Below are 22,954 nucleotides of genomic sequence, written 5' to 3'. Positions count from 1 at the left end.
AATTGTCATTAGTCATTTAAGGATATTGTTCGGACAATAGCCTTAACAATATCAAACCTTAGCCTTAACAATAAAAAAGAAAGGATAGGCCTTTTAGCCTATCCTTTCTTTTTTAGCTCACAATGCTGCCTGGTTGGTTGAGAGAACATTCCTCCGCTTAGCATCCGCCTCTGTTTAACGATCTGTTAACTGGATAGTTTTGGAAATAACCGCCAACTGTTTTGGTATTGTTGTGATAATTATCTTACTTTTTAATAATGATTTCTGTCTGTTTATCATTTATTGGTTGAATTTAGATTAAGCGTAAAAAGATGGCTCAATTTCGACATACTGCCAGAGAGTTAGTGATCACGTATGTGAAAAGTGATGGTAATTTGTTGAAGTTTTGGGCTTTACCAGCCACAGCATTGGAAGTGGTAAAAAATTTGGAAAACCATTATGCAAAGGTGGCTAGTGAACATGATAAAATGTCGGGTTATATGCGTAACTCTCAAACGCCTGTGGGAATGAAATTAAGTGTTAAATCAAAAATTAAAAGACAGTGGTGTAGAGCACGTGTCTTGGATCATTCAGGATACACAGACATTTTAGTGCAGTTAATGGACTACGGTAATGAAGAAAAAATTTCTGTTACGGATGCAAGAAGAATCGAAGATAGACTAATATCAATTGAACCGCAGGCTGTTGAGTGCATTCTGGCAGATGTTGTGCCTCCTGGTACCTCTGAATGGCCGCCTGAAGCGGTCGAATTTTGTGAGTCACATTTATTATATCAGACTTTATCTTGTTATGTTGTGTCAAGCTATTTGAATACACCAGTCGTGCGTGTAGCGAAAGGTGGTGAAAGTGAACCCTTTGTACAGAGACTTATTAACAGTGGCTTGGCTTTGATTAAACAGGAAAAACCCGTTCCTCCAGCTGTATCATATAAAGTTAATACTATGGATGCGAATACTGCACACCTTGTTAAAGTTTCCCATGTTGAAAGTATCCGTAATTTCTACGTGCAACTTGCTGCAGCTGAAGTGGAGCTGCAGCGATTGATGGATGCCATTCAAAAATATGTTGCGCAGGAAAGTTTAGCATTAGTAAATGTTCCTCGTGATTCAGCTGCTTGTTTGGCTGAGTCAGATCATTTATATCGCCGAGCACGTATACTCTCAGTATTACAAGGTAAATGTAAAATATTTTATGTTGATTATGGCTATACAGAAACAAAAGAATTTCAAGAGTTAAGAGCTATACCGCAGTTTTTCATGACACTTCCTGCTCAAGCAATTTGTTGTTCATTGTCTAGTGATGACCGAGAAGAACTGAGACTAGTTACTAAGGGTTACCACCTTCAGTGCTTTGTTCTTGGATATAATGGAGATAAATGTATAGTCAGTGTGAGACGACATGGACAAGACATTATTACTCCACGCCGCATTTCTCCACAAATGCCAGTCTATTCAGTAACATACAGAAAACAAAAATTGAATCTTGGATCTAGCATTGAAGTAACAGTAAGTTCAATAACTGACATTACTGAGTTCTATTGTCAGTTGTTATGTTTCAAAGATCAGCTAGAAGCTATCACATTTAAATTGAATTCTGGATATATTTTTGAATCTTTGCATATTAATGAGTGTATCCCTGGCCAAGCAATTTGTGTGAAATTTCATAATAAAATATGGTACCGGGCTGAAATACTCAAAGTAAATCATGAGCAGGATATTGAAGTCTTGTTTGTAGATATTGGTAATTACGAGAAAGTCAGTTTAGCAAATATTCGAAAGTTGAATTTAGAATTATTGAATTTTCCATGTCAAGCATACAAATGTTGTCCATATGAAACGGGAAATATTTTGAACGGTGTGCCGAAAGAAGAAGTACTTTCTTTGTTTCAAGAATTGACTTTAGGGAAAAATCTAAAAGCTCAAGTGCAAGCACTTACTGAAGATAACAGTTACGTTATAACATTATATGAAATGGATTCAAATATTTCAGTTTTTCAAAAAATGGAGTCCAAAATTTTATCTGCTAGTACAGTTCCTGTGTCTGATGTAGAAAATCTTTTTGTTACAAGTTTCACTTCACCTAGTTTATTCTTTGCTCAATTTGAAAAGCTTGATTCAAACTTGCTTAGTGAAATGCAAGAACAAATAAATGAATTATATGGCAGCAAAAGGAACCTCAAATACATTCCTATGGTAGGAAATTTGGTTTGTGCTAAATATGAGGAGGATAATCAATTTTACAGAGCCATAGTGATAAGTTTCAAAGGCTCTCAATTTGAGGTGTTCTTTATCGATTATGGAAATCGATGTATAGTTTCTTTGCATGATATACATCCCATAACAAAGGAATTCATTAAATTTCCTGCCTTTGGAATTGAGTGTTCTTTAGAATCTTACCCACCTGGTACTCCTGTTGATAAACTCTGTAGCTTAATGTTAGAAAATTCCATTCAAGCCAGAATGATTGCAGAAAAAGATAAGAAATGGCTTATAACGTTAACTGATGATTTTCCTAATAATGTAGCAATTTTAGAACTGTTAAGGCAGCATGAAAATGTTGTACCTCGTCCCATACATGGTAAGTACTAGTTATTTATTTTTTATTAATTATGAGTTATTAAGTAAATAATTGAAAAATATTGCTCAGATCTTGACAGTAGTTCTAAATTATATCTGAAGTATTTCCTTTTAAATCTTATATCGAATAACTGTATCTTCCTTTTTATCATTTTTTTTGGGGTGGGAGGGGGAAGAGTAAATTGGGCTGATCGCATTTCGGTAAAATCCTAGTATACGGTGCAGCCTTGGCGCGACTTTGAAAATTATCGCCATCACCAAAAATGATCCAAAGAACGTCTATATATATATGTATATACACACATAGTATATATACTATAGTATGTTTTAACTGTATATTTTCTTTGAATGACCCGTTAACTACTCATCATATATGTCCCGTTTTTACTGCTCATCATAAAGTCGCCAAAAGTAGCCAAATCCCGTGTGCACCGGATACTAAACCCACATTTCTATTAAAACAAAAACAGCATCAGAATGGCACAACTGGAACAAGATTTAATAATGCCAAAAAAGTAGAAAAAGTTTTGTGATTTAAGCATTTTGAGCATATCTTTATTCGTCAATAATGAAACATATATGAGAGCTTTAAGTAAATTATCGCCAAGGGGCACCCATAAATATATTTTTACCCAAATTGTACAGAAATTTTAAATTAATCTTACCACATTCAGCCATTTTACCATGTAGACCACAAAATAACAACGTACTTCTTATCCAAAATCCGACACATGCTTTCCAAATCTTTTTCCTTCATTCAAATTGACTGCAATCAAGCAACCAATTATGTCATAGTAGGGTTTCCATAACATTCAACTACTCAGGTTACCATAAATGAAACAACAACTTGGCAATGATCCAAGGGGTGCCCTTAAATCTACTCTAACTACATTATTTCGAACGAAAGGCTTAATTGACTGGTGTGTAAATGAAGGTTTACTTAGTAGCCATTATTAAGTGTCCTGTTTCTAGGAAGGAAATATATATGGTCGTATGGAGTATATTTTTGCGAATTTATTTGCTGATGCCAGTATGCAGATTCTAATTCAGATAATTTTAGAGAGTTTTTGGATGCTGTTAAGGAATTTTGTTTGTCTGAAGACACGTAAATTCATAAATAATGTAAGTGGATATTTCCTTTGTGTAGTTTTGTATTCAACATGAAAAAGTTGAATTTCTTTTATGTTATTTTTGTTTGATTTAAAATGTAGTTTATTGAGATTATATATTTTTAACAAAATTTGTTGCTGCACAAAGCCAAAATAACAAATCGAAGAATTTCACAAACTCAGTATCCATGTACAGCCAATTATCATCAAGGGGCACCCATAAATATATTTTTACCTAAATCAAACAATGAATAACATAAAAAAGGAAATGCTTCTTATTGCATTTACACACTATAAATATCCACATATCTTATTTAGAAATTTCTCCGTCTTCAGTCTGTGGCACACAAAATTCCTTAACAGCATCCAAAGACTATCTAAAATTATCTGACCGAGAATATGCATACTGCCGTCACCACATAGATTCACAAAATTAAGAGTAAAAAATATCCTCCGTAGTGTCGGACTGTCAGTGGCGGTTAATCTTTGGATTATGGTAACTTGGCGAATATTTGGCGACCAACCCTGCTACAGCAACCTGCTAGTTTTTGTTTGGATGCCATTTTGTTTTCACAAAGTAAAGGCTCAACATTTTTTTCCAACAATCTGCTAGCCGAATTACGCTTATGCTAGAACTTTTATGGAACGAAAGTGCTTAATCATGACGAAGATCAGGTGCGAAATTGGGACAAAGTGCAGAATCGCCCATTGCTTGCCGCGTTTTTAAGAAGTGCACATACATGGTATCATCCATGTACACGTCGACCTATTTTCACTTAAAAAAACATCCCGGAATTGCACAAAAATGGCATTGCGCACACTCTTAATTTTATCCATGTACACTGCTAAAGTCCTAGCTAGTAACCTTTATTGCCTTTTTAAAATGTCACCAAACTACCTGTTACCATATTCCAAAGATTAGCCTCAGTGGCATTTCTTGCAAAAAACCCATTCGAAGCCATTTGAACGATTTTTATGTTCGACCATATACATTTCCTTTGTACGAATAGGACACTTATAATGGCTACTAAATAAACCTTCATTTACACACCAGTCAATTACTGCTTTTCTTTCTTTTTGTTCCAAATCGTACAGAAACTTTAATCTTCTCAACAGCCATTGTATTGTATAAAGCACGAAATAAGCAATGTACTTCCCAACCAACTCCAACACATAAGTAAGCTCTTACAAATATTTTCCCGTCTGTCAAATTCACTGCAGTCATGCAACCAATCATGCCATAATATAGTTTCCATGACATTCAACTACTCAGGTTACTATAAATGAAATAACAGTTTGGTGATAATCCAAGGGGTCACGCTAAAATATAGACTAACCTGAATTGCTTTGTTAATATTAACTGGCTGATTTTTTTGATACCTTCTAAATAGAACAATAATGCTCTTGCTAGAATTTATTTTAAATTTCCATAAATTACACTACTGATTTATGATGCTGATCCTGGGGTGTAAATTATCATCGATGGCATGTTGTGGCTTATGGGAACGAGACATAATGATAGTATCATTGGCATATTTTGCTGTTTTACACAGAAGTGGCTCCAGGAAGTAGTTTATATAGAGATTAAAAATAGTCTGTAAGTACTGATCTTTGGGCATTTCCAGCTTTGAGATATGTCTTTTTAGAGAGTTCTTTCCAACTCTGACCTGAAAAGTATGATTTTTAATATAAGAGCTGATTAATCTGATAAGTCCTTGAGGAATTCTCGGGTTTTCATCTTCAGAGAACCCGTTGGCGCCGTTGCATTTTTACTCGCCAAGCTCGCAGTCCATTGATGATGAGCCGAGTCGTAAACGTGATTTTTAGTGCATGTAAATTCAAATTAGCAGCCAAAACAATATATTACGCATATGGTAGTAAAAATTCACAGATAAAATGCATGTAGATGTAAAACCAACCGGTTAAACGTGATATACGAAAATAAATTTGTATTAAATTCAAGTTAGCACAGAAAAGAATATATTAAGCATAAGACAATATATAAGCATTTATAACGGAAATAAAAATTTATTTAAAAATATAAATTAGTATTAACTGGGTTGATCTTTGGATTATGGTAACTTGGCGATTTTTTGGTGAAAATTTGGCAACCAACTTTGCTACAGCAACCCTCCGTTTTTTTTTTCGCCGGCATTTTGTCTTCACGAAGTAAAGACATGTTTCTTTTTTTTTTTTATATACTCAACACTTTTTTCAACAATCTACTAGCCGAATTACACTTATGCTAGAAATTTTATGGAACAAAACTGCTTAATCATGACAAATATTAACTGCAAAATTGGGAAAAAGTGCAGTATCGCAAACTCCTTGCCGCATTTTTCAAAATCGCACATACACAGTAACCATGTACACGTCGACTTATTTTTACTTAAAAAAACATCCCAGAATTTCACAAAAATCGCATTGCGCACACTCTTGACTTTATCCATCTAAACTGCTATTTTCTCATAAATTACAAAAATTTGCACGAAAATGCAGGAAAATTTTGTGAATCTTTAAACTCGGTAAAAAGCACATATATGAAATTACCTGATCACGAAAAATTATATACCCTATCCAAGGACGAACATTTCCCCGTATAATATAAATAAAATATCCAAAAACTTTTACCTCTAAATTATCTATTATAAACGTCACCAACGAATGCATAACAAAACATTAAAAATGGTTACAAATACTTTGTGTTATCAGGTTCAATGTTCCTTCTAATCTTCTTCGGGAACATACAAGGACCTGACTAGGAACAGAGAGCTTACTAAAGCTATGTTCACTAATTGTAGTCAGTAGACAGGATACAGACGAAGGGTATGCAACTCCCTTTATTTTTCTTTATATACAATGACTTCCGTACTTCGGAATACAATGACCCTCCACTCGGGGTCTAACGCAAAAGATATCAAAATAAAACTAAACTCTAATTTAACTTTAGAATAATACACGTGGAAGATTGGCCTTATAATAACAGGAAGCGTATGTAGCACAGAGACTGTGAACACTACAATACGTTTAATTTATCAAGAGGATTAAAACCTCTGGCCTGGAAGGCAAATAGCAACTGCGTAACTTCTAAGGTAAGCGGCCTGCTTCGAACTCACTGCTTCCTCTCTCTCTCTCGCTTGGCAAAAAGCCACAACTTAAGTACTTGGCGTTCGCCAGACAACTTTGCATAAAATCCTTCACACTTATAATTCTGGCTGGAAGTAGAAAATAAGAAGTGATAGTAAAGATTTAAAATAAAATAAACGTTAGTAAAACTTAAGATCCTTACATACTTCCCGCCAGAGTTAATTAGTTTGAAACTGAGGTCTAAAACGACCTTGTTGAAAACTTTTAGCTCTAGAATATAACGCGAGGCCAACCTTTTACTATCATAACTTCGTTAGAAACTAGAAAATTTAAAAGAAAGAAATTTGTTACAATAGCAGCTCCCAGGATATACAACAATCTTTTTTTTTCATCTGTACTGCATCTAACCAGGAGCTTTTATTCAATTCTGGTTCCTTCCAGAGATCTGGAAGGAAAACTAGTTTAATGAAATGTTACACAATGACATTGCAAATAACATATAGAATATACTTCTCTTAACATTCTTATTTCATTCATGACTATTTTAATTATCTCTCCCCGTGCTCTCTGACATGTGTTGTAAAAGAACACCAAACACGAATGTGTTTCTGTCTACGTGTGCCACACTTCCTCCTACAATCAAAACACTAACGTGTTAAAATTCAACATAACGAGACCTCTTAACACACCCTAATTTCAACTCTAAACCCTGAGGTACTATTCTAAAAGTGGCTAACTCTAAAGTGTAGCGTCAGAGAGCCTAACTACATCATTCAACCTTTACCACATATTCGTCATGATTTAATCTTTACAGTCACACGAATAAAACATTTTTAACGTTACTTTCACTTTTACCATATCACTGTATTTCTTAACATTTAAAATAACAGTTCACATGTATATAAGAACATATCAACATGCCGTTAATTTTACACATTTGAAAACATACATTAGTAGTACATTGTTAACTTCTATTCTTTTCAAAGCAAGTGCCAATTCTTTCTACATTGAAATAATACTACATTTCAAAAAGTCTTTCAGACTACAACTTCTTTCTTGCTAGAATGTTTTAAATAAAATTTATACAATAACTTTTTACAATATTTAAGTCTTTACACAACGCTATTATACATCAACTTTAGTTTTACGCACAAGTAATTGAAAAACATAATAAGAAAATCGGTCACAACTCATTTCTCGCCCTTTTGGCGATACAGGTAGACCTCGCATGAGGTAAAACTTCTTGAAATCTGCCACTTGCAGTAAGAATGAAAGATTAACTTAAGTTTGCAAAGTAACATAAAATTTTACTTATCTTTGTAATATTCGGACATCCTTTTCTGGGCCCAGTCTTTAAAGGTGCTGCAGACAGTAGCCTGGTTTATCCTCCTTCTTGTACGGGCTCGCCCTTCAGTGCTTTCCTCTGGAAGCTTCCGTTTTTCACCAGTACGGCCACCCTTGAACACCTTCCTTTTCTCCTCTGCTTGTGGTCTTGGCCGTTTGAAGGCAGCTGGTCTTGGCGGAACCGGGAAACTTTTGTCGTGATCCTGCTTGGACCTCGTTGTTGGCCGTTCAAATTTTTCTTGTACTTTTTCCTCCGCCGCTGATGGCCCTTCCGCAGTTCGGCGACTTTTGCTGCGGAGAGTTCTGTCGGATGAGTCGATCTTCCGTTTTAAAGCCGGGTTATAGTTGCCGTCATTTCTCCTGGTCCTCTTCACATACGTCGTCCTTCTCCCTTCTTCATTCTGGGGGTGTTCGTGAACTCTGTTTTCTGGACGGTGGAACGGCTTCTTTTTCTTTTTACCTTCAATTTTTCCGCGGGGCAATTTTCTTTTCACTTGCTTCTGTCTCTCATTGGCCTGCCCTTGTACTTGTCGTTTTCCCACCTCTGGAACTTGTACCTGCGGTGTCTGCCGTGCCGGATCCTGCAAAAGATCTGAAAAGATATGCATTTTATTACGATCGAAGTAGGGCTTAATTTGATTAATATATGCGGAACAGGTTTCACCATTTCTGGCCTTTAACACTACAACAGCGTGAGTTATTTTTTCTATAACATATGGTCCTTCAAATCGTGGAAAAAATTTGGCAGTTTTATCTTCTGGTGCTGAAGAAAGTGAATGCTTAATTTTTAAAACTTCATCCCCTACTTTATAAGTTACTCTCCGTCGTTTCAGATCATAGTATAACTTCTGTTTTCTTTGTGCTACTTCCGTATTCTTTTTTGCTTCTTTTATTAGTTTTTCTATATCACCCATTTTAAATTCTGGGGCTCTTTGTTGCACATAAAATAATTTATCTAACGGTGTTATAATCTTTCTGCCTAGAAATAACTCAGCAGGAGTTTTCCCCGTTGTATCATGTTTTGCGGTCCTAAGGGCGAAAGCAAACTCATTGACATAGTTATCCCAGCTTTTATGAAAATTTTTAACATAACTACGGATAATTTTCACTATATTTCTGTTGACCCGTTCCGCTATATTTGATTGCGGCCGATACGGGACCATTTTTAAATGACGTATGCCCAGTTTTTTTCACATGTCTTCAAATATATTACTTACAAATTGAGGACCATTATCCGATATAACTTTTAGGGGCGCCCCGTATTTTAAAATATATTTATTTAAAATAGAATCAGTAACTAATTTCGCGGAGGCTCGTTTTAAGGGAACAATTTCGGTCCATTTACTAAAATGATCAACCATAACAAGGAGATAGTGACTTTTATTTAACTGACTTTTTGGGAAAGGGCCCAATAAATCGATGCCAATTATTTCATTTGGAAATTCGGATTTAATACTATTTAGAAACCCGGCCGGGCGGAAATTAATATAATTAACTGCTTGACACGTTGGCAGGACTGGACATACGCCCTTGTTAATTTTTGCAGTTCAGGAAAATAGACTGCCTCGCGTACGCGTTGGATAGTTTTTCGAATACCAGCATGAGAAGCTAAAGGGCTGTCATGCAACTCCTGCAGGATATTTAATCTAAGACTAGCTGGGATAACAGGTCGAAATTCGTTGTTGGAATTCGTAGTTTTTGTATAGAATAATAGACCATCTATTAGTTCGTAACGGGCCGCCCAATTTCTTATCGCCATAATATCTTGGTGGCTAAAATTTTCAGGATCCTTCAAATACTCATAAATACTTCCAAACTCAGGATCCTTACCCAGTTCGGTTATTACAGTTTCTCGGGAATTTATTGTACACGCTGTAAGCATTGCAACTTTTACGGTATTACCCTGTTCGTCTAATTTAATTCGTGATAGGGCATCTGCTAGGATATTTTCCTTTCCGGGGGTATGCTTGATTACCAGATTATATTCTTGCAGCTTGAGTGCCCATCTTATTAACCTTGGGGATAAATTTTTCCCTGAGTACAATCTAGTTACCGCCGCATGATCAGAATATACTGTTATCGGCGCCTTTCCAAAATAGACTCGGAACTTTTGCACTGCTAACAGAACTGCAAGTGCCTCTCTCTCGGTCACGGAATAGTTTCTTTGTGTTTGATTTAAAGTTCGGCTAAAAAATGCCACGGGCTGCTGATTTTGCGAAAGTACCGCTCCTACCGCATAATCCGAAGCATCCGCTGAAATTTCTAAATTTTCATCCTTTTCAGGAAATTTCAACACAGGGGCTTGCGTTAATGCTTGTTTTAATTTTTCGAAAGCACTATTGGCTTCGGCCGTCCACGAGAATCTTGCCTTTTTCCTTTTTAATTTTAACAATGGCTCAGCGATAGCCGCAAAATCTTTTATAAAAGACCTATAATGTGAACAAAGTCCTAGAAAAGAAGAGAGTTTCTTTGCCGTGTTTGGAGTCGGATACTTTTGTACAGCGATTATTTTTGATTCATCTGTCTCGATCCCTTTTTGCGATATTTTGTAACCTAAATATTTTAATTCAGGGGCTGCAAATTTGCACTTTTCGACATTAACTTTTAGACCGGCCTCATTTAATAAAGAAAACACCTGTCTTAAATCCTGTATATGTTGGTCGAGATTATCACTAGTAATAATGATATCGTCTAAATAGATAAATGTGGACTTTCCAAGAACAGGTCTTAACACAATGTCCATGCATCGCTGAAATGTTGCTGGGGCCCCAGAAAGGCCAAACGGCATACGCAAAAATGCATAAGTGCCAGACTTGGTTATAAAAGCAGTCTTAGGCACGTCCTCAGGCCTGACCCCTATTTGAAAATAACCATTTGTTAAGTCTAAAGTCGTCATAAATTTGGTTGATTTTATGTTCCTTAAAATTTCTTCTATGATCGGTAACGGATATACCGGATATTTCGTTATGGAATTTAATTTACGGTAATCAATAGCGAATCTCCACCTTTTTGGATGCTCCAAAGGATAATCATTATTTTTCTTACATAAAACCACCGGGCTAGCATAACTACTTGAGATGGGCGTTATGATCTTTTTACGTAGCATATCGGTAATATGCCATTCTATAATTTTTTCCTTATTCTTATCATACCGGTATGGTTTTTGACGAACTGGCAATGCATCTCCGGTGTCAATACTATGGTTAGTAACCTGAGTAAATCCTGGAATATCACTAAATAAGGAAGCAAATTCACTTACCACTTGTCGGATTCTATCTTGCTCGTCATTAGGCAGGTGGTCAAGATTTAACCTTGGCGGTTCAACCTTTTCTATACGCACTGGTTTCATTGTCAGCCTAAGGTACGCTTCATTAAAATCCAGTGTAGCTTGTGCATCTGAAAGAAAGTCTATTCCTAGGATTAAATGTGCTTGCAAATTCTTTACTATAAAAAACATCACCTTTACTTGTTCGTCCTTGATACGGATATATAAAGGTACTTTACCTACGCACTTACATTCTTCTCCTTGCGCCGCTAATACTGTCGTATTATCCGCATTATATATGCGATATTTACGAAAATAATTCCTAAAAAAATCTTCTGCCACACAGGAACACTGCGCGCCTGTATCCAGGAGTGCGGTGGCTGGGATATTATTCACCAACACTTCAATCTTCGGAAGAGTCAAATTTTTCACCATTACTGTATTTAACTTGTAGGAAGAAAGGGTTTTCGTGGCCTTCGGATTTCCGCAGCCTCTCATCAGCAGAAATCCGTTTTAGTTTAAATTATTTTTCCTTTCCGTGCTTTCCTTCTTTTCCCCCTGGCCTTGAGACTTTTTTCCTGGGTTGCTATTGAACTGTCGACGTTCGCCGGCTGTTTTTGAATGCTCGGGTTTCCTTGCCCACTGATTCGCTTTTTCTCCGTAGCCGTATGCTTGAGTTTGCTGTAGTCTTGGCGTACCAAATTGGTTTCGCTGTTGATATTGGCGTCTTCTTTCAATGTCCGCCGTTCTTCTACTTTCAAACTGGATTGCTAGCTCAAATAATTTTTCCAGTGTAGTCGGATTTCTCAATTCAATAAAGTCTTGCACTTGGGGTAGTAACCTCGGCAAAATCACTTGAATTATTTCAGGATCCGGACGGTTTCCATACAAGAGCTTGAAAACGTGAATTTTTCTTAAAATAAAGCTCGAGAGGTTTTCGATTCTTTGTTGATATATGCTAAAAAGTTCCGTTTCTAATTTCGCACGATCCCTTACAACAGGGAAGGGTTTTAGTTGGGCAGTCTTGAAATTTTCATAAGTATAGGTGGGACTTCCTGCTTGACCCAAGAGACTTCTGCCGATACATTTGAACCAGTTAAGCGCTTGGCCCCTCAAAGCGCTGGTAGCTAAGGTAACTTTTCGAAACTCGTGCACGGGGTAGAGCATGAAGTGGTCATCCAATTTTTCCAAAAAACTGGTTACCGGTGAGTTTCCATTAAATGTTGCTTCTGGTTTCATCGAAGCGCGCATGGTCTGGACGATGTACCCAAATCCTTCCAGGGCGGCAGCTGGCATTTCTGGATTCTGAGCCGTTTCTGCAGGCAGCACAGGTTCTTCTTGAAACTCGGCCATGGTTATTCTTCTTCGTTGGGCACCACTATCAGGTTCAATATTCCTTCTAATCTTCTTCGGGAACATACAAGGACCTGACTAGGAACAGAGAGCTTACTAAAGCTATGTTCACTAATTGTAGTCAGTAGACAGGATACAGACGAAGGGTATGCAACCCCCTTTATTTTTCTTTATATACAATGACTTCCGTACTTCGGAATACAATGACCCTCCACTCAGGGTCTAACGCAAAAGATATCAAAATAAAACTAAACTCTAATTTAACTTTAGAATAATACACGTGGAAGATTGGCCTTATAATAACAGGAAGCGTATGTAGCACAGAGACTGTGAACACTACAATACGTTTAATTTATCAAGAGGATTAAAACCTCTGGCCTGGAAGGCAAATAGCAACTGCGTAACTTCTAAGGTAAGCGGCCTGCTTCGAACTCACTGCTTCCTCTCTCTCTCGCTTGGCAAAAAGCCACAACTTAAGTACTTGACGTTCGCCAGACAACTTTGCATAAAATCCTTCACACTTATAATTCTGGCCGGAAGTAGAAAATAAGAAGTGATAGTAAAGATTTAAAATAAAATAAACGTTAGTAAAACTTAAGATCCTTACAGTGTCATATATTTAAATTATTTCCATGCACATTTTCTTCCACTCAAACATATACCAAATTGCTACAAACATATAATTCACAAAATAACTATCATTTAATTAAAATATAATTAAACCATGTACACGTCGATTTATTTTTACTTAAAAAAAGCATCCCAGAATTGCACAAAATGGCATTGCGCACACTCTTCACTATATCCATGTACACTGCTTTTTTCTCATAAATTAGAAAAAATGGTTGATCTTTACATTATGGTAACTTGGCGATTTTTTGACGAAAATTTGGCAACCAACTCTCCTACAGCAACCCTGTATTTTTTCCCCGCCACCATTTTGTCTTCACGAAGTAAAGACATGTTTCTTTTCTTTTTATCTACCGAACACTTCTTCCAACAACCTACTAGCCGAATTACACTTATACTAGAAATTTTATCAAACAAAACTGCTTAATCATGACAAATATTCACTGCAAAATTTGGAAAAAGTGCACAATACCATACTCCTTACGCGTTTTTCAAAATAACACATACACATAAACCATGTACACGCCGACTTATTTTTACTTAAAAAAACATCCCAGAATTGCACAAAAATGGCATTGCGCACACTTTTCACTATATCCATGTACACTGCTTTTTTCTCATAAATTACAAAAATTTTACGAAAATAAATGACAATTTTCTCAATCTTTAAACCCGGTAAAAAGAAATATATGAAATTACCTGATCGCGAAAAAGTATTTACCCTTTCCAAATATGAACATTTCCACATATAAAATAAATAAAATATCCAAAAACTTTTACCTCTAAATCATCTATTACATTATACACATCACCAACGAATTCATACCGCAAGCATTACAAATACTTAGTATCAAATATTTAAATTATTTCCATGCACGTTTATTTCAACTTAAACGTATACCAAATTCCTACAAACATAAAATTCACAAAATAACTATCATTTAATTAAAATATCACTAAACCATGTACACGTCGACTTATTTTTACTTAAAAAAACATCCCAGAATTGCACAAAAATGGCATTGCGCACACTCTTCACTATATCCATGTACACTGCTTTTTTCTCATAAATTACAAAAATTTCACGAAAATACATGACAATTTTCTCAATCTTTATACCCGGTAAAAAGAACATATATGAAATTACCTGATCGCGAAAAAGTATTTACCCTTTCCAAATATGAACATTTCCACATATAAAATAAATAAAATATCCAAAAACTTTTACCTCTAAATCATCTATTACATTATACACGTCACCAACGAATTCATACCGCAAGCATTACAAATACTTAGTATCAAATATTTAAATTATTTCCATGCACGTTTACTTCAACTAAAACGTATACCAAATTCCTACAAACATAAAATTCACAAAATAACTATCATTTCATTAAAATATAATTAAATTCAAAAACACTACTTCAAATATAAATGAGCACATACATTAAATTAATAAAAATTACCTTACAATCCTAATTACTTTATACTAAATCATTGCTAATAACAATTTTCCCAATAATACCAAATTCCTTTCCACCTTACATTTAGAACAATGCATAAAAATAATATCCTCAAATAATTAAAAATACTAACTTACCTAATCTTCTTCAGAATCTTTATTACGTGGCAGATACACTTTTCTAATTCATTCAATAAAGTTATTGAAAGATTTTTTCTGCGAATTTTTCCTCCATACTTCCTCCGCTAAATAAAAAGCAGACTTCTCTTTATCACAATGCCTAAATACCCATTTCGAATTCACTTTAGTTAGGGCCATGGGATCCAAAAATTAAACAACACTGTTTCACACAACGCAGAATAAAGCTAAATACAAAATTTCCACATTTTTTCCCGATTTCCCGCTTTTCCGATTAAAGAACCGTAATTCGTCCATTAATATCACATGACATATCCCATAATCTCTGATTTCCCTCACGCAAAATAATGCGTAATCGGAACTGAGTACTGCTCACGTTATTACCAAAGTCCCAGGTAGTAACCTTTATCGCCTCCAAAATGTCGCCAAACTACCAGTTACCATATTGTAAAGATCAAACGAAAAAATTAACAAAAATGCATGAAAACTTTGTGAATCTTTACATTTGGTAAAAAGGACATATGAAATTACCTGATCGCGAGAAAGTATATACCCTTTCCAAAGACGAACATTTGGATGTATAAAATAAATAAAATATCCAAAATCTTTTACCTCTAAATTATCTATTACGAGGGCTATCTAGAAAGTAGATTACGTTTTGGAATAAAAAAATAAACAAAGTATAGGAAACAAATTTTATTATATACAGATGAAAGCCACACTCAAATACTACTTTTCTACATAGTCACCATACAAATTAAGGCATTTATCGTAGCGATGTACGAGCTTGAAAATTCCTTTGTCGAAAAATTCGGCCGCCTGCGCCTTCAACCACTTCGTTACCTCTTCTTGCAGCTGTGCGTCGTCATCAAAACGCTGCATAGCCAGCCACTTCTTCATTGCTGGGAATAGGTGGAAGTCGCTCGGTGCCTGGTCGGGACTGTACGGCGGATGAGGAAACAACTCCCACTTAAAAGATTCAAGAACTTTACGAGTGACATTTGCTGTGTGGGGCCGGGCGTTGTCGTGAATCAACAAGATCTTAGAGCTCAACATTCCTCTGCGCTTGTTTTGAATTGCTCTTCTGAGTATTTGGAGAGTTTGGCAATACCTTTGAGAGTTTATTGTAGTGCCTCTTTCCAGGAAGTCCACCAAAATTACACCTTTTCTGTCCCAAAAAACAGTCGCCATCATCTTCCTTGCCGACATTGTTTGCATGCATTTCTTGGGTTTTTGGGGAGAACTTGTGTGCCCCCACTGCATTGATTGCAATTTCGTTTCACAGTTCACATGTTTCACCCATGTTTCGTCACCAGTAACGATGCGATCGAGTAAAGAGTCACCATCCTTATGGTAAGCGTCCAAAAAGTTCAACGCTGCAGCCATTCGCTGATTTTTGTGGTCCTCTGTCAAGATTTTTGGAATCCATCTTGCACAAAACTTGTGGTAACCAAGCTTTTCGCTGATGATTTCGTGCAACAAACTTCGCGAAATTTGTGGAAAACTCAAAGAAAGTTCCGTTATTGTGAAATTTCGATTTTCACGGACTTTAGCATCGACTTTTTCGAGAAGTTCGGCGGTCACTATGCTGGGTCTCCCACTTCGATCTTCGTCGTGAACATTGGTTCGGCCATTTTGAAATCTTATGACCCACTGCACCTTCAGTGATAATGTTGTCCCCATACACTTCACGAAGCTGCCGATAGATTTCTATCGGTTTACAGTTTTTTGCAGTCAGAAACCTTATTACTGAGCGCACCTCGCAGCTCGCGGGATTTTCAATTAACGCAGACATTTCAAACCGTCACAGTATCTGAACGGAGCACAGCACGAACCTCTCACTAGCACGGCTAGATGCAGACTGAGCTGCGCAACGCTCTGACCCCAAGATGGCTGCACTAGCCCCGCCCCTAGCGGACACAGACGGAAACGTAATCTACTTCCTGGATGGCCCTCGTATAAACGTCACCAACGAATCTATAACAAAACATTCAAAATGGTAACAAATACTTAGTCTCAAATATTTAAATTATTTCCATGCACATTTACTTCCACTGACACTTAAATTGCTACAAACATATAATTCACAAAATAACTATCATTTAATTAAAATTTAATTAAATTAAACTATGTACACGTCAACTTATTTTTCTTTAAAAAAACATCCCAGAATTGCACAAAAATGGCATTGCGCACACTCTTCACTATATCCATGTACACTGCTTTTTTCTCATAAATTCGAAAAATTTCACAAAAATACATGACAATTTTCTGAATCTTTAAATTCGGTAAAAAGGACATATATGAAATTACCTGATCGCGAAAAAGTATATACCCTTTCCAAATATGAACATTTCCACGTATAAAATAAAAAAAATATCCAAAAATTTTTACCTCTAAATTATCTATTATATTATAAACGTCACCAACGAATTCATACCGCAAACATTACAAATACTTAGTGTCAAATATTTAAATTATTTCCATGCACATTTACTTCTACTCAAACGTATTCCAAAATACTACAAACATATAACTCTCAAAATCACGATCATTAAATTAAAATATAATTAAATTAAAAAACACTACTTAAAATATAAATAAGAACATACATTAAATTAATAAAAATTAGCTTACAATCCTATTTACTTTAAACTAAATCATTGCTAATAACAATTTTCCAATAATACCAAATTAATTTATTTACTCCTTACATTTAGAACAAAGCATAAAAATAATATCCTCAAATAATTAAAAATACTAACTTACCTAATCTTCTACAGAATCTTGAGTGCGTGGCGGATCACAAAATGTCCATTTTCACCAGATTTCTTGCACCGCCATTCAAACTTATCTAATGCCATTCAAACTATCTGTAATATCCTTCCTTTCACACAATCTCATTTCATACCCACATGTTAGACATTCATACTTATCCGCAATTAAGCAATTCTTTTCAATTACACATAAACGGAATAAAAATTTCAGATTTACTTTATATAGGGCCATGGGATCCAAATATTAAACAACACTGTTTCACAGAACATAGAATGAAACTAATGCTGTACACCAGATATTTTTAAAAATTTACACCCTTTTCCGATTAAAGAACAGTGATTCGTCCATTAATGTCACTTGACATATCTCATGATCTCTCATTTCCCTCACACAAAATAATGCGTAATCGGAACTCAGTACTACTCACATTATTCCCAAAGTCCTAGGTAGTAACCTTTATCGCCTCCAAAATGTCGCCAAACTACCTGTTACCATATTCCAAAGATCAGCCATGTACTGAAATTAAACGTGATAAACGAAAAAATTTGTCTTAAATTCCAGTTAACACAGAAAACAATATTTTTCTTACACTAGCAGTGGTTTGCTAATTTTGATGACCATGGTGATGCATCAAACTATTCTGTGATCTTAGATAATCAATAATATTCTTTATTTCAATTTAATCATCTATTTATGTCACACCTGCCATCCTCTGAAAGGTTATTGTTGGAAAAGCATTAACAATATATTATCTTGTTAAAATTTTACGCTATCAAAATTGATTTATTCTCATAATTTTAGATGACAATAACTAATAAAAAAATAAAAGCATTACTTAATTATTTAAAATGCACATGCACATTTTTGCGGCCTACGGAAACAAATTATTTTAGAGGTTGGAAACCTCATGGTTCTTAGAGCTGTTAATAATTAAGAACACAACGTGAACAGCCGTGTTACAAATTAGTTTTCACCCCATTTTCTTCCTTTCATCCCAAACCGAGAACCGGCATCGGTTGATATTTAGATTATGGTAACTTGGCGATTTTTTGGCAAAAATTTGGCGACCAACTCTCCTACAGCAACCCTCAATTTTTTTTTCCCACCAAAATTTTGTCTTCACGAAGTAAAGACATGTTTCTTTTTTTTTTATCTACTGAACACTTCTTCCTACAATCTACTAGTCGTATTACACTTATGCTAGAAATTTTATCTAACAAAACTCCTTAATCATGACAAATATTCACTGCAAAATTGGGAAAAAGGGCACAATAGCAAACTCCTTGCGCGTTTTTCAAAATAACACATACACGTAAACCATGTACACGTCGACTTATTTTTACTTAAAAAAAATCCCAGAATTGCACAAAAATGGCATTGCGCACACTCTTCACTATATCCATGTACACTGCTTTTTTCTCATAAATTAGAAAAATTTCACGAAAATACATGACAATTTTTTGAATCTTTAAACCCGGTAAAAAGAACATATATGAAATTACGTGATCGCGAAAAAGTATTTACCCTTTACAAATATCAACATTTCCTCATATAAAATAAATAGAATATCCAAAAACTTTTACCTCTAAATCATCTATTACATTATACACGTCACCAACGAATTCATACCTCAAGCATTACAAATACTTAATATCAAATATTTAAATTATTTCCATGCACGTTTATTTCAACTTAAATTCCTACAAACATAAAATTCACAAAATAACTATCATTTCATTAAAATATAATTAAATTCAAAAACACTACTTAAAATATAAATGAGCACATACATTAAATTAATAAAAATTACCTTACAATCCTAATTACTTTAAACTAAATCATTGCTAATACAGTCAAAAGTCGTTAATCCGGACTCGTCGGGACTTCGGCGATTCCGGATTATCGATTTTTCCGGATTATAGATCATCAGTTTAAATCTCGTAAGATGGCATGCAGAAATTCTAAAATGAAAAATATGAAACCGTAATTTATGAAATAAAGAACAATTATGATCTAAAGGGTATCAAAATTTGCAAAAAGAAAAAGCTTAATATTTATTTGTTTACTTTATTAAACATTTCTTTCAATGTAAGTTGTTTAAGTTGCTTCGTTTTATGTGATAATACTTTCTCTCTAATTCTATTAAACAGACATAATTTCTTGTTCAGTTACAAAGTTCTGCTGTTTAAGTCCTATAATTGCTGTGTCGAGAATACCGACTAATTTGTCAATCGAAATTTTTTCGTTTTCAATAACCTCTGCCACTTTCTTCGTTATCAGAAGCGAATTATAATGACGAGGAATTTGATTTAAATCATATCAAAGACGGAGTACATCGAGATGAAATACTACATTTAATAAGGAATTATAAGCCAAATAAAATAAAAACATCTGCCCTGAAGATAAGGATAGTGCTGACAGATCAACTTCCAATTCATTGTATGATGCGGCGGAGTTATTGGCATAGCAATTACAAGACTCAAACAATGAAACTTTGTAACAACAAAAAATTGTCTCAAAATTAAAGAGATTTTGTGTGTGTGACAGATGGACATAAATTTTAACTGGTGATCAGATTTGAATGACAATTCTTTATAAAAGCTAGCAATTTTTACTAATATGTTTTTTTAATTTATGTTACTTTCAGCTCTATTCCTTTTCAGGTGAACACTTGTTCGCAGTTCTCTTTTATAATGCATTATATTAAACTCGTTTTGCATTGCAATTTCATTAATATAATTCCATATCGTTAAAAACACTGTATCACATTTTACTTCACTAACAGAAAATCAATTTAAATTTTTCCTCTCAGTTTAAGCAGTTTTGCAGTAAAGAATTCCATATGTATGTATTATAGCAAAATTTAACAATTAGTGATACAAAAACTCTCAAATTCTTTTTTCCATCTGTATGGTGGGGGGAACTGAAAATTTCTATAATTTCTGTGTATTTCAAGTCCTATAATTTCTGTGTCTAGAACACCGACTAATTTGTCAATCGAAATTTTTTCGTTTTCAATAACCTCTGTCACTTTCTTCGCTATCGAAAGCGAATTATAATGACGAGGAACTTGTTTTAAATCATATCATCTTTGATATCGAGATGAAATACTACATTTGGTAAGGAATTATAAGCCAAATAAAATAAAAACATCTGCGCTGAAGATAAGGATAGTGCTGACAGATCAACTTCCAATTCATTACGCGCCCGCCGTGGCGATCCCCCCGCCGAGCAGCGTGAAATTGATAAACAGATTTCGGATTTCAAAACATACTTTCGCTTTAGATCCTTTACATATTGACAAATATATATCAGAAATTCTATTTGATATAATCGAAAGTTTAAGCTTACTTTTATAAAATTCCTCTTAGAGTCTGCAAAAAATAATAAGCCGCATCCAATTCGAAAATTAAGGAACAACGCAATCATCAACATTAACTGAAATAGATAATTAGGTAATTTTAGCTTATACGTCCATTATACTTAAAACGCGCACGCGAAAACGTATTCTGCACTTGCGCACACTCATATGCGCAGTCGTAAAAGGTCTTATGCGCACGCGTAAACGCCTATGCGCATGTGTCAACGCGGCGCATGCGCAGAAAGTTTTTAGTTTTGAGGTCCGGATTATAGATCATTCCGAATTATGGGTGTCCGAATTAAGGACTTTTGACTGTAACAATTTTCCCAATAATACCAAATTCCTTTCCACCTTACATTTACAACAATACATAAAAATAATATCCTCAAATAATTAAAAATACTAACTTACCTAATCTTCTTCAGAATCTTGATTACATGGCGGATACACTTTTCTTACTTCTGTTTCAGAATCTTTAAAATCATACTTATCTTTCAAAGCAAGATACCAGGTAAAATAAATAACATAATAAAACATCTTTATTTCTCTCTCGCACAACCTTAAAAAACATTTATTACTATCCTTTTCAATACCACTAAATACCCATTTCGAATTCACTTTAGTTACGGCCATGGGATCCAAAAATTCACAAACACTATTTCACACAACACAGAATAAAGCCAAATACAAAATTGCCAGATTTTTTCCTGATTAAAGAACAGTAATTCGTCCATTAATATCACATAACATATCCCATGATCTCTCATTTCCCTCACACAAAATAATGCGTAATCAGAACTGAATACTACTCACATTCTTAACAAAGTCTAACTAACCTAATCTTCTTCCGAATCTTCCTTACATGGTGGATACACTTTTATTATGGATTCAATAAAATTACTGAACGATTTTTTTTCCGAATTTGATAGAATTTGATAAAAAAAAAAATTCTCTTTATCACATCTACAATTCACTTTAGACAGTGCCATACAATCCCAAAATTATTCAACCCTATTTCACACAACACACAATGAAGCTTAATACAAAATAATATACATCCACAGATACTTGTCCAAATTCCCCCCTTTTCCGATTAAAGAACCGTAATTCGTCCATTAATATCACATGACATATCCCATGATCTCTCATTTCCCCCACACAAAATAATGCGTAATCGGAACTGAGTACTGCTCACATTATTACCAAAGTCCCAGGTAGTAACCTTTATCGCCTCCAAAATGTCGCCAAACTACCAGTTACCATATTGTAAAGATCAACCAAGAATAATATAAATCTGTAAATGGGAACAACGACAGTGATAATTCAACAAAATGAACGCAAGAGGAATGGTTGCAAACTTCGAACAAGCGAAAAGGATAAATCCGCTGGTTACCAGGTTTGAACTATTATCGCCAAAGTTGGCGATGTTTACATTTACCGGGTTCTCTGCAGAAGTGCTTCCAAATTCTCATTGTGATTATTGTATAGATTAATCCGGTGTGCCAAATTCGGTCAAATGCTTTTTCGATGTCTAAAAAGCAGGCAGCTTTGCATGATTTATTTCTAAAGGTTTCTCCTATAGTTTCTACTACATTTATTTTTTGCGTTATTGTTGAGTGTCCATGTCTAAAGCCAAATTGGTTATTTTTGTTAACATTCCTTGTTATAAAGTCATTTAATTGAAGACATACTCTTTTGAAAAATCTTTCCCTGACAAAGTAATAATAATAACAAAGTCATAACTAGTTGGATAACTAGGTGGTAACTAGTTGGATTTTTTGGATCTGTATTGAGTGTAAGGAAGGTGACAATTATCACATGTTTCCTTTGCTGTGGGAAGTATGAATTTCG

At 34.9% G+C, this 22,954-nt stretch overlaps 1 protein-coding gene across 1 annotated transcript in view; it reads left to right on the top strand.

The window, feature by feature from the left end:
• The first annotated feature begins 161 nt into the window (after positions 1-161).
• The window catches only part of LOC118182512 (tudor domain-containing protein 15-like), a 69,372-nt gene continuing 46,579 nt past the window's right edge, over positions 162-22,954 (top strand). The window contains exon 1 of the mRNA XM_035351865.2: positions 162-2,577. Within this exon, the coding sequence (XP_035207756.2) occupies positions 312-2,577 (2,266 nt within the window). The 5' untranslated portion in view covers positions 162-311. The remainder of the gene's footprint in view (positions 2,578-22,954) is intronic.

Source organism: Stegodyphus dumicola, chromosome 1 (genome assembly GCF_044657685.1).
Source record: "Stegodyphus dumicola isolate Sdum_Otavi_A_Nest chromosome 1, ASM4465768v1".
Taxonomy (NCBI): Eukaryota; Metazoa; Arthropoda; class Arachnida; order Araneae; family Eresidae; genus Stegodyphus; species Stegodyphus dumicola.
The sequence above is the reverse complement of the archived record's forward strand: the minus strand, read 5'-3'. Positions and strand labels throughout refer to the sequence as shown.